Here is an 11,877-nt window from a genome sequence, read left to right on the forward strand (position 1 = left end):
GTCCCGCTGCCTCCCGGGCTCAGCTCTCACACTTTCAGCAGCAAAACGATCTCCTACTGGGTTTTAGTCTCTTAAATGAGTTTTGTCGAGAGAAAAATGAGAGTTTTTCCATTAATAAATGGGGTGTGTCATAAAAATATGGGGTCAATATTTAGTGATATAAATATATAAATAAATAAATGTTTAAATAAATATATAAATATATGTATTTATAGTGAAAATTCATGTCGGGAAGAGCCAGGGATTGGGGATTGTGAAAATCAATATTCAGGGTGGAAATCCGTACTGGGAAGAGCCAGGGGTTGGGGATTGATTTTCTTTTTTGCTCTGCTCAGGGCATTCAGCTGCTCCTGGCCTCAGTTTCCCTCCAGCCAGGTGAGATCTCAACCTTCGGACACTCCAGGTGCTCTGAAATGCCCTCGGGAGCTCCAAAATTCACCACGTTTATTCCGCACTTCCAGGGCACGCAGCCCATTTGAATTGAGGTGAAAAAGTTATGGGACAACAATTCGCGTGGCAGGGGTTGACAGACGGCTCGGAGCGGGGAGATGAAGGGGGTGGCGCCGTGTCCCCGTGTCTGTCCGGTGTCCCCGTGTCTGTCCCCGTGTCTGTCTGGTGTCCCCGTGTCTGTCCCCGTGTCCCCCCCCAAGATGGCAGCAGCGCCCGCCGCGCCCCACGTGCGCCCGTCCCGCCGGCGCGCCCCTGGCCCCGCCCCTCCGCGGCGCTCACCCCTGTGATTGGTGAACACCGGTTAGAACCACGCCCCCCAACTCGGCGGGCGCGGCGGTTCCTCTCGGTGATTGGCCGCGGCGCGGCGGTGCCGCTCGGTGATTGGCCGCGGCGCGGCGCGGGCACGCCCCTCCCGGCGCGCGGCGCTGCTCGGGGCCGCGGCCGGGGCGGGAGCGCCGCCAGTTCCCGGCGTCCCGCGGCGGAGCCGGCGGTGCCCGCGGCGCCTCCTCCGCAGCGTCCCCGCTGTGTCCCCGCTGTGTCCCCGCTGTGTCCCCGCAGTGTCCCCGCAGTGTCCCCGTAGCCCCTGCCCGCCCCCCATGGAGCTGCTGTGCGTGGAATCCGCGCCCCGCGCCCCCCGCGCCGGGCGGGACCCGCATCTGCTGGGGGACCGGCGGGTGCTGCAGAACCTGCTGAGCCTGGAGGAGCGCTACAGCCCCCGCGTGTCCTACTTCCAGTGCGTGCAGCGCGACATCCAGCCCTACATGCGGAAGATGTTGGCCTTCTGGATGCTGGAGGTACCGGAGCGCGGCGGGATTGCCCCAAAAACCCGGGGGACAAGCGGGGGACAAGCCGGGGGACAAGCGGGGACAGGCGGGGGACAAGCCGGGGACAGCCGGGGGACAGCCGGGGGACGAGCCAGCGCTGATGGGTGTCGAGCTCGGGGGTGATGCCTCTGCGGATGGAGGGTGAAACTCGCTCTCCGTGAGTTTTGCCGTGCTAAAATTGGGATTTTCCCCCAAATCAGGCGGGGAGAGACCCCCAAAGCTCCGGGCAGGGCTGGGGCTGCGAGCGGCGCTGGTTCGAGGGGGGAAATAATAATTTAGGACTTCCCTAAATTAAAAATGAATCTGCGGGTGGAGCTCGGGGCAGGGGGGATCTCCCGGCAGGGAAGTCTCAATAAATGACAATTCCGCAGGGCTGGGTCCTGCCTGTCCCCAGCCGCTGCTGCGGGGAGTGCTTCCAAAAAAAAATCCAGAATATTCCCATTTTTAAGGGTTTTTTTTCCCCCCTGCTGCCGCTCCGTTCCCCCCATCCCCTTTTGAGGGAGGGTCGGTGGATAAACTCCGCTGTGGGAGCGGCTCCTGAAAGCAGCGAGGTGGCCCTGGCGCTGTCACCACCCGCGTGTCATTGTCCCCAGGGGCGCTGCTGGCAGCAGGAGCAGCAGAAACCGCGATAGATTCGCTGCCTGTGTGGAAAGGAGGAAGTTCAGGGTGACAGCAGCCGCGCTGCTGCTGGCAGATAAGAGCAGAGGAATGAAATGTGGGGCTGCCGGACTCTGCCGGTGGCCGAGGGAGGGGACTCTGGGGACTTTGGGGACTTTGGGGGTTGATTTGGGTGCTGCCATCGATCGTGTCTCTGGAGAGCTCCAGGTGGAATTGCCAGCCCTGGATCTTTCTCTCCACCCCCAGCTGGAGCTGCTGCTTTGCTGCAGAGCTGCCCAGGGCAGGGCTGGCAGCTGGCAGAGGGCATCCACAGCAGAAATGAGGCTAAATGGGGCAAATTCAGCTTTTTCCACGTGCTCCAGGTGGAATTGCCAGCCCTGGATCCTTCTCTCCACCCTCCAGCTGGAGCTGCTGCTTTGCTGCAGAGGTGGCAGCTGGCACAGCAGATTTGGGGCCAAATGGGGCAAATTCAGCTTTTCCCACCTGCTCCAGGTGGAATTGCCAGCTCTGGATCCTTCTCTCCACCTCCAGCTGGAGCTGCTGCTTTGCTCCAGAGGTGGCAGCTGGCAGGGGACATCTCCAGCAGGGCACAGCAGATTTGGGGCCAAATGGGGCAAATTCAGCTTTTTCCACCTGCTCCAGGTGGAATTGCCAGCCCTTTGCTGCAGGGCTGGCAGCTGGCAGAGGGCATCCCCAGCAGAAATGAGGCCAAATAGGGCAAATTCAGCTTTTCTCTTAGGAGCTGCTCCCCACAGGGAGGTGAAGCCTCAGGGTGACACCGCGGGGGTGACGCCTGCAGCTCCCTGTGACAAGTGTGAAGCAGCAGCAGCAGCTCTGAAGCTGCTCTGAGCCCTCCAAAGCTTCCTTCTCTCCCTGGCAGGTGTGTGAGGAGCAGAAGTGTGAGGAGGAGGTGTTCCCTCTGGCCATGAACTACGTGGATCGCTTCCTGGCCTCGGTGGCCGTGCAGAAGAACCACCTGCAGCTGCTGGGGGCTGTGTGCATGCTGCTGGCCTCCAAGCTCAGGGAGACCATGCCCCTGACCGTGGAGAAGCTCTGCATCTACACCGACAACTCCATCACCCCCCAGGAGCTGCTGGTAACCCCTGGTGCCCTCCCTGTGCCCCCTTTCCAGTGCCCAGCTCCTCCTGGCATCTCCTGATCCCATCCCTCTGCATTTCCCTCCTCCCTGGTAACCCCTGGCACCCTCCCTGTGCCCCTTTCCAGTGCCCAGCTCCTCCTGGCATCCCCTGATCCCATCCCTCTGCATTCCCCCTCTCCCTGGTGCAGGGTTTTCCACCCTCCCCATGCTGGGCAGCAGGATTGTCCCCCAGCTGTCCCATCCTGGTTGTGGCTGTGCCAGCTCTGGGCTGTCACTCCAGTGACATCTCCAAGACTCACAGCTCTGATGCCCTCCCTGTGCCCAGTTCCTGGGTGGCATCCCCTGATCCCATCCCTCTGCATTCCCCCTCTCCCTGGTGAAGGGTTTTCCACCCTCCCATGCTGGGCAGCAGGATTGTCCCCTCAGTTGTCCCCATCCTGGTTGTGGAGGAAGTTTCCTGTCCCAGCTCTGTGCTGTCACTCTGAGTTGTCACTCTGTGCTGTCACTCTGGGCTGTCACCCCAGTGACATCTCCAAGACTCCCTGCTCTGATGCCCTCCCTGTGCCCCCTCCCAGTGCCCAGCTCCTCCTGGCATCCCCTGACTCCATCCCTCTGCATTCCCTATAAAGTGAGAATCCCCAGGAATCTGAGGGGTTTGTCCTGGCTGTGGGATCATTCCCAGGGTTTGTCCTGGCTGTGGGATCATTCCCAGGGTTTGTCCTGGCTGTGGGATCATTCCCAGGGTTTGTCCTGGCTGTGGGATCATTCCCAGGGTTTGTCCTGGCTGTGGGATCATTCCCAGGGTTTGTCCTGGCTGTGGGATCATTCCCAGGGATCTGAGGATTTGCTGTTCCTGAGGGACCCAAGGGAGTTCAATCTGAATTTCGGAGCTGCCCCTCCTCCTCCTCCTCCTCCTCCTCCTTCTCCTCCTCCTCCTCCTCCTCCTCCTCCTCCTCCTCCTCCTCCTCCTCCTCCTCCTCCTCCTCCTCCTCCTCCTCCTCCTCCTCCTCCCTGCAGTCATTCTGGGGAGAAGGAAATGCTGCAAGGAGGGATTTGTCCACTTGGAGGAAGTTGGGTTTCCGTCCAGGCCCTTCTCTCACCCACCTTGGGTTTTAGTTTAAATTTAATACTTTATTTTTTAGTTTAATTCTTTATTTTCATTCTTTATTTTATTTTATTTTATTTTATTTTATTTTATTTTATTTTATTTTATTTTATTTTAATGTTATTTTATTATTTTATTTCATGTTCTTTTATATTTTATTTATTTTTTAAATTTAATTTTAGTCTGTTATTTTAGTTCATTATTTTATGGTTTTTTTTTTTTTGTCATTTTATTTGCTTTCATTTTCTTTCATTTTACTATTTTATTTTTTATGTTTTATTTTATGTTATTTTATTATTTTATTTTTATTTTTTATGTTACTTTATGTAATTTTATTATTTTATTTCATTTTATTTTTATCCTATTTTATTTTATGTAATTTTATTATTTTATTTCATTTTATTTTTATCCTATTTTATTTTATGTAATTTTATTATTTTATTTCATTTTATTTTTATCCTATTTTATTTTATGTAATTTTATTATTTTATTTCATTTTATTTTTTATTTTGTTTGTTTATTTATTTATTTATTTATTTATTTATTTATTTATTTATATTTTTTAATTTTATTTTTATTCCCTGTCCTGCCCTGGCCCTGGAGTCTCCTGCCAGTGGAGCAGCCCTGGGCTGGCCTGGTGGCACAGGGACAGCCTGGGGACAGCCTGGGGACAGCCCCTGTGCCCTCCCCTGTCCTGTCCTCTCCCTGGAGCCTCCAGGGCTGGAATTGTGCCATGGGGACGGTGTGGGGACAGCCTGGGGACAACTCCTCTGCCCTTCCCTGTCCTGCCCTGGTCCTGGTGCCTCCTGAGCTGGAATTGTGCCATGGGGACGGTGTGGGGACAACATGGGGACAACTCCTCTGCCCTTCCCTGTCCTGTCCTGCCCTAGCCCTGTCACAGCGGCAGCCTGGGGACAGCCTGGGGACAGCCCCTGTGCCCTCCCCTGTCCTGTCCTCTCCCTGGGGCTCCAGGGCTGGCCTGGTGGCACAGGGACAGTGTGCCACCTGTGCCCTCCCCCATCTTGCCCTGACCCTGGGACCTCCAGGGCTGGAATTGTGGCCATGGGAACAGCCTGGGGACGATGTGGGGACAACTCTTCTGCCCTTCCCTGTCCTGCACTGACCCTGGGGCTCCAGGGCCAGCCTGGTGGCACAGGGACAGCCTGGGGACAGCCTCTGTGCCCTCCCTGCCCTGTCCTGGCCGTGGAGCCTCCTGCCAATGGAGCAGCCCAGGGCCAGCCTGGTGGCACAGGGACAGTGTGGGGACAGCCCCTGTGCCCTGTGCCCTGTCCCTGTCCTGCCCTAGCCCTGGCACAGGGACAATGTGGGGACAGCCCCTGTGCCCTGTCCCCCCCGCCCCGGTGACGTGCCCCCTCTCTGTGCCCGCAGCGCTGGGAGCTGCTGGTGCTGGAGAAGCTGAGGTGGGACCTGGTGTCGGTGACAGCGCACGATTTCCTGCCGCACATCCTGCAGCGCCTGCCGCTGCCCGCCGCCAGCCTGGAGCTGGTCAGGAAACACGCGCAGACCTTCATCGCCCTCTGCGCCACAGGTGGGTGCTGCAGCGGGCACAGCTGGCACGCCGGGCACACCTGGGACACTGGGCACGGCTGGGATGCCCAGCACGCCTGGCACGCCCGGCACACCTGGCACACCTGGGATGCCTGGGATGCCTGGCACACCTGGGATGCCCAGCACACCTGGCACACCTGGCATGGGTTCCCAACCTTTTTTGGGGGCTTCTCTGCAGTCAGGGCTCCTGCTGTTATGGGCACACCTGGCACAGCTGGAACGGGCTCCCCACCTTTTCTAGGGGCTTCTCTGCATTCAGGGTTCCAGGTGGGCTGGGCTCCTGGCACTCCTGGCATGCCTTGCACACCTGGGATGCCTGGCACACCTGGCACGGGCTCCCCACCTTTTCTGGGAGCTGCTCTGTAGTCAGGGCTCCAGGTGGTCTGGGCAGCTGGCACACCTGGCACACCTGGGATGCCCAGCACGCCTGGCAAACCTGGCATGAGCTCCCCACCTTTTCTGGGGGTTTCTCTGCAGTCAGGGCTCCTGCTGGGCTGGGCTCCTGGGGGCTCTTGGGTGCCAGGAGGGCAGGGCCGTGTGCCAGGCTCTGTGTGCCTGTGGGAGGGGTGGGGGGTGCCCAGGGTGGAGGAGGAGTTGAGAATCCGAGTGCGGGGTCTTAGAAGGCTGAATATAATATAATATAATATAATATAATATAATATAATATAATATAATATAATATAATATAATATAATATAATATAATATAATATAATATAATATAATATAATATAATAATATAATATAATATAATATAAACATAACATAACATAACATAACATAACATAACATAACATAACATAACATAATGCAATATATATGACCCCCCCCGACACCCCAAACCCCCTCTGGAGCCCCCCTGACCCCCCAAACCCCACCTGGAGGCCCCCTGACCCCACAAACCACACCTGGAGCCCCCTGACCCCCCAAACCCCACCCGGACCCCCCTGACCCCCTCTCCCCGTTGCAGACTGCACCTTTGTGATGTACCCCCCGTCCATGATCGCCACCGGCAGCATCGGCGCCGCCGCCCACGGCCTGGGGCTGCCGGGCAGCGGGGAGGCCCTGAGCGAGCTGCTGGCCAGCACCACGGGCACCGAGCTGGTGAGTGAGTGGGCACTGGGGCTGGGGAGTGGGCACTGGGCTGGGGAGTGAAAACTGGGCTGGGGAGTGGGCACTGGGGCTGGGGAGTGGCACTGGGCTGGCACCAAGGTGGGGAGTGGGCACTGGAGCTGGCACTGAGCTGGGGAGTGGGCACTTGGGCTGGCACCAAGCTGGGGAGGGGCACTGGGACTGCCACCCAGCTGGGAGTGGGCATTGGGGCTGTCACTGAGCTGGGAGTGAGCACTGGGGCTGGGGATGGTCTGGCCATGGGGATGTCCAGTCTGGGATGGTCAGTGTGGGATGGACTGGCCGTGGGGATGGTCAGCCTGTGATGGTCAGCCTGTGATGGTCAGTCTGGGATGGTCAGTCTGGGATGGACTGGCCGTGGGGATGTCCAGCCTGGGGTGCAGGGATGGACTCTGGAGGGCCCTCCCAGCCCCACTGCTCTGGGATCCTGTGGAATTTTGCTGTTCAGAGAGCGCTGTCCCGGTTTGAGGAGAGCCGAGGGCTGTGGGATGATCCCAAACGCAGCCTGGGCAGGGCAGGGTGGGCTCAGAGCCTTTGAAATGCCACACAAAGGGCAGGATCTGTTCCCTGCCCGGGCAGGTGTTGGCAGGATCGGGTTCTGGGGCTGGGACGGGGACAGGGACACGCCAGGCTCGGCATCTGCTGCCCTCAGTGTCCGGTTGCAGCTGGGGGGAAGGGGGGCTGGGACATGAAACCTTCCAGCTTTGGGGACACCAGCCTGGGGTCTGGGACCTGGGACATGAAACCTTCTAGCTTTGGGGACACCAGCCTGGGGTCTGGGACCTGGGACGTGAAACCTTCCAGCTTTGGGGACACCAGCCTGGGGGGGTTGGGACATGAAACCTTCCAGCTTTGGGGACACCAGCCTGGGGGGTTGGGACATGAAACCTTCCAGCTTTGGGGACACCAGTGTGGGGGCTGGGACTTTGGGGACACCAGCGAGGGGGTTGGGACATGAAACCTTCCAGCTTTGGGGACACCAGTGTCAGGGTTGGGACATGAAACCTTCCAGCTTTGGGGACATCAGTGTGGGGGGGTCCTGCAGCCCCCTTGGAGCGGGGACAGGGATCCTGGGGGGCTCCAGTCTGAGCTTTGCCTCTCCCCTGTGATCTCCTCCCTGCCCAGGTCAGTTCCAGTCCCCTGCCAGGACCTGGGCCAGGCTGGGCTCCCTCTGTCCGGGGGGAGGCTCCTGCTCTCTTTGTGCAGATGGAATTTTTTTGTTCTCTGGGGCCTTTTTAAAGAGAGAATCAGTGCAGCCACCTGCTCCCGAGTGCTCGGGGAGGTCGGGGCTGTGCGGGGAACAGGTGGGAAGCAGGGAGGGCTCTGTGGAGGGAGAGGAGCTGAAATGGAGCCCAGCACCCTCCTGTCCCCTCCTGTCCCCTCCTGTCCCTCCCCAGCATCTGCTGTCCCTCACAAACAGCTCCAGCCCAGGCAGGACCGTGGCAGCCCCTCCTGGGATGTGAACACAGAATTTTGGGTTCCTGGCAGAATTTTGGGTACCTGGGCTCAGCTCCCTCATTTGTGCTGCTGCTGCTGCTTCTCCCTGGGCGTGGCCCCGGGCCGTGACTCAGTTTCCCCTCTGGAGGAGCCACGGCCAGCTGGGAATGCAGGGGTGGTGCTGCAGGGCTGGGCCAGCTCGGTGGCCAGCAGGAGCCTGGCTGGGGGTGGCCAGGCTGGCCTTGGCATCCAGGATTGGCACTGGGGAGCTGGGAGGGACACAGGGACGGAGAGCCCAGGACAGGCTGGTCATGGAGAGCCTGGCATGGACTGGTGGGGGAGATGGTCAGCCCAGGGATGGTGATGGACAGCCCATGTCCAAGGTGACCCCATGCCCAGGTGCCCCAGGGGATGCCCAGCCCCTGCCCAGGTGCCCATGGAGATGCACACCCCCTGCCCAGGTGCCCCAGGGGATTCCCAGCCCCTGCCCAGGTGCCCATGAGGATGCACAGCCCCTGCCCAGGTGTCTGTAGGGATGCCCAGCCCCTGCCCAGGTGCCCATGAGGATGCACAGCCCCTGCCCAGGTGCCCCTGGCGCTCAGGGCCGGGTGGGGCTGGGGCAGGAGGAGGCAGCACTGACGGGAAGCCGGGGAAGGGGAGCCGGGGAAGGGGAGCTGGGCGTTGCTATTTTCGCTGGCCACATCCTCTGTCAGTTTCTAAGAACTGCCGGCGGATTCCTGGTAAGAGACTCCGGGGTGTGACAATGTCCCGCGAGGTACAAACTGTCACCAGGCTGGGCTGTGCCCCCGGGCTGTCCCGTTGGGAGTTTCCTCCTGCTCTAACAGCTCCAGGGGGAAAAACCAGAGCGGGGTTTGCGTTTCTGGCGAGGGCTGCTGCTGTTGGCAGCCCCCTGTGCGTGTCCCCGGGTCCCCTGGGGGTGTCACAGAGGGGACAGCAGGGTGAGAACCTTGTGAGAAGCTCGGTGGGCACAGCGTGGTGCTGCCAGCGGGGTGGGGGTGGTGTAGGGGGGATCTGGGGTCAGGGAGGCTCCTGCTGCTCCAGGGGCACCCAGCAGGATTCCTGTGCCCGGCTCTGCTGCGCAGAGCTCGGGGAGAGCTGGGCTGGAGGGCCTGGGGGCTGCAGGGGGATCTGTTCCAAGGACAGTATTTGTGGGAGCTGGGGAGTTTGGCCTGCTCTTGGCACCCAGCTGAAGCCACACCCTGGCTCCAGAGCTTTGGGAAGCTCTGCTGGGCACAGCATTCCTGCAGAACAGGGAGGAGAACAACCAGAGTGTGGGGAGGGACAAAGTGATGGAGAAAATCTGCCATGCTGGGGGGGTCAGAGCTGCAGCTGAGCTGTCCCTACAGGAGGAGGAGGAGGAGGAGGAGCACAGATCTGATGGCCCCGTGTGTTTTTCCCTGTTCCAGGACTGCCTGAAGGCCTGTCAGGAGCAGATCGAGGCGGCCTTAGCCGAGAGCCTGAAGCAGGCGTCCCAATCCCAGCAGGAATTCAGCGCCAAGGCGGCGCCCTACGGGGGCAGCCAGCCCACCAGCACCCCCACGGATGTCACCGACGTCAACCTGTGACCAAGTGCCCTTGCCCAGAGCTCCAGCCCCTCCCTGGGCACCCCCAGCTCGCTGCACCCCCCCTGCCCACCCAGCTGCTCCCAGGGGCCCCTGCCAGGCTGGAGCTGCTGCAGGCAGTGCCAGGGGCACGGGGAGCAGGAGCCTGGATGAAGTTGGAATTTGTTTCTCTGTTGGTGTTTCCTGGCTCTCCGGGCTGGTCACGGCCACTTCCAGCCCTGTGAGGGACAAAAAAAAAATCACAGAGCCAGCCCTGCAGGACCTGAGTGCTCGTCACCCTCGTCACCCCCAGCTCCTTCCTGCGGGGCTCCTGGAGCAGCTGCTTGGTGGCCTCTGGCTCCTGATTGCTTCGTGCCACGTCCCCACAGCTCCAGGGGGAGTCGTGCAGCTGCTTCTGCTTGGAGAGGAGCCCTGGGGCTTGTTTGTTTTTGCTGTTGGATGTGGGATTTTGGGGACTTGGGAGGAGTTCGGGGTCCCCTCGGCTGCTTAATTTATTGTTCACTGCTGGGAAAGGGGAGGGAGGAGAGCTGGCATTGCTGGATGCTGCTTTCCTCTCCTTCCCAAAAAAAGTGCCTTCCCCCTTTGCCCATCCCTGGCTCCCTGGGCAGTGGCAGGCTCTCCTCGGAGCGGGCCCTTTGGTAGCTTAGGCATCAGACTAGGATTTAAGGAAAACCTCTGAACGTGCTGCTATAGTCTGGGATGCATCTCCACTCTTCCAAGGCAGGGATTTCAGATTGTGCTCAGGAGGGAGCTGCGTTCATCCACCTGGATCTGAGCTCTGGAGCTGCCTTCATCCACCTGGATCTGAGCTCTGGAGCTGCCTTCATCCACCTGGATCTGAGCTCTGCCTCCTCACAGGGTGGGAAACTTTGAATTTTGTTCACCCACCTGGGTCTGAGCTCTGCCTCCTCAGAGGATGGGAAACTTTGAGCTGCCTTCATCCACGTGGATCTGAGCTCTGCCTCCTCACAGGGTGGGAAACTTTGAGTTTTGTTCATCCATGTGGATCTGAGCTCTGCCTCCTGGGAGGGTGGGAAAATTTGAGCTGCCTTCATCCACCTGGATCTGAGCTCTGCCTCCTCACAGGGTGGGAAAATTTGAGCTGTGTTCATCCACGTGGATCTGAGCTCTGGAGCTGCCTTCATCCACCTGGATCTGAGCTCTGCCTCCTGAGAAGGTGGGAAAATTTGAGCTGTGTTCATCCACGTGGATCTGAGCTCTTGAGCTGCCTTCATCCACCTGGATCTGAGCTCTGCCTCCTCACAGGGTGGGAAACTTTGCTGCGCACTTGAGTTGGAAAAGCAATTACTGCATTTTTGTATCGTTGTTGTTGATCCTCGTTAGTTTTTTATAAAAATTGTTGTAAAACAGAAAAAAAAAAAAAAAAAAAAAGAAAAAAAAATAATGCTGCTTTTCTATGAGAAATCCAGAGTGGAATTAACCAGGAGAAGCCAGAGACTCCCCAGGGATGGGAGGCAGATGCTGCTGCTGCTGCTCCCTGGGGACCTCTGGCCATGTGGCTTTTGTCTTCCCGTGGGGGATGTGGAAAATGAGGTTGAAATCTTCCTTTTGGATGCCACCAACCCCACAAAAATCCGGCGGAAAAAGGTGGGGCTGCTGCTCCTCCCTGAGCCTGCCTGGCCCGGAAACCCACGGAGCCGCTGCCTCCTGTGAGCAGGAGGGCTGGGACAGAGCCTGCCTGGGCAAGAGGAAATGGCTTCCTTTTTTTTTTTTTTTTATATATATAAATATATAAATATATAAAAGTGGATTTTTAATTTAAGAGTAAACTGGTTTGGTGTTCACTCGCAGGAGTCCCGCTGCTGGGAGAGCCAGAGAACCCCGTGATGTTGCAATAAAATATTTGAAACAAAAAAAAATACCCAAAAATCAGTGGCTCGAGGGTTTCCCTGCGCCATTCTTGGATCTCTCCCTGGTTCTGGGGATCCCTTGGGAGCTCCAGCCCTGCTTTTCCAACAATGGGGTGGGGAGAGGACAGGCAGGACCTTGAGGGACACCCAGGGCAGCTCAGGGATGGTGGTAGAGCCAAAACCCTTCCTGC

The 11,877-nt window shown here is 58.2% G+C and overlaps 1 protein-coding gene across 1 annotated transcript; it reads left to right on the forward strand.

Annotated features, from left to right (window-relative positions):
• The first annotated feature begins 892 nt into the window (after positions 1 to 892).
• On the forward strand, positions 893 to 11,556 carry CCND3 (cyclin D3). The gene is made up of 5 exons (XM_050984994.1): positions 893 to 1,244; positions 2,773 to 2,988; positions 5,486 to 5,645; positions 6,635 to 6,768; positions 9,660 to 11,556. The coding sequence occupies exons 1-5, from the start codon at positions 1,047 to 1,049 to the stop codon at positions 9,816 to 9,818; spliced, it is 867 nt and encodes a 288-aa protein (XP_050840951.1). The 5' UTR covers positions 893 to 1,046; the 3' UTR covers positions 9,819 to 11,556.
• The last annotated feature ends 321 nt before the right edge of the window (positions 11,557 to 11,877 follow it).

This window comes from Serinus canaria, chromosome 26 (genome assembly GCF_022539315.1).
Source record: "Serinus canaria isolate serCan28SL12 chromosome 26, serCan2020, whole genome shotgun sequence".
Classification (NCBI taxonomy): Eukaryota; Metazoa; Chordata; class Aves; order Passeriformes; family Fringillidae; genus Serinus; species Serinus canaria.

Excerpts from the sequence above, each read along its gene's own strand:
- CCND3 (XM_050984994.1), top strand. The coding sequence starts at position 1,047 with ATGGAGCTGCTGTGCGTGGAATCCGCGCCCCGCGCCCCCCGCGCCGGG. Across the intron at positions 1,245-2,772 it reads TGGCCTTCTGGATGCTGGAG|GTGTGTGAGGAGCAGAAGTG; the intron begins GTACCGGAGCGC and ends TCTCCCTGGCAG. Across the intron at positions 2,989-5,485 it reads TCACCCCCCAGGAGCTGCTG|CGCTGGGAGCTGCTGGTGCT; the intron begins GTAACCCCTGGT and ends CTGTGCCCGCAG.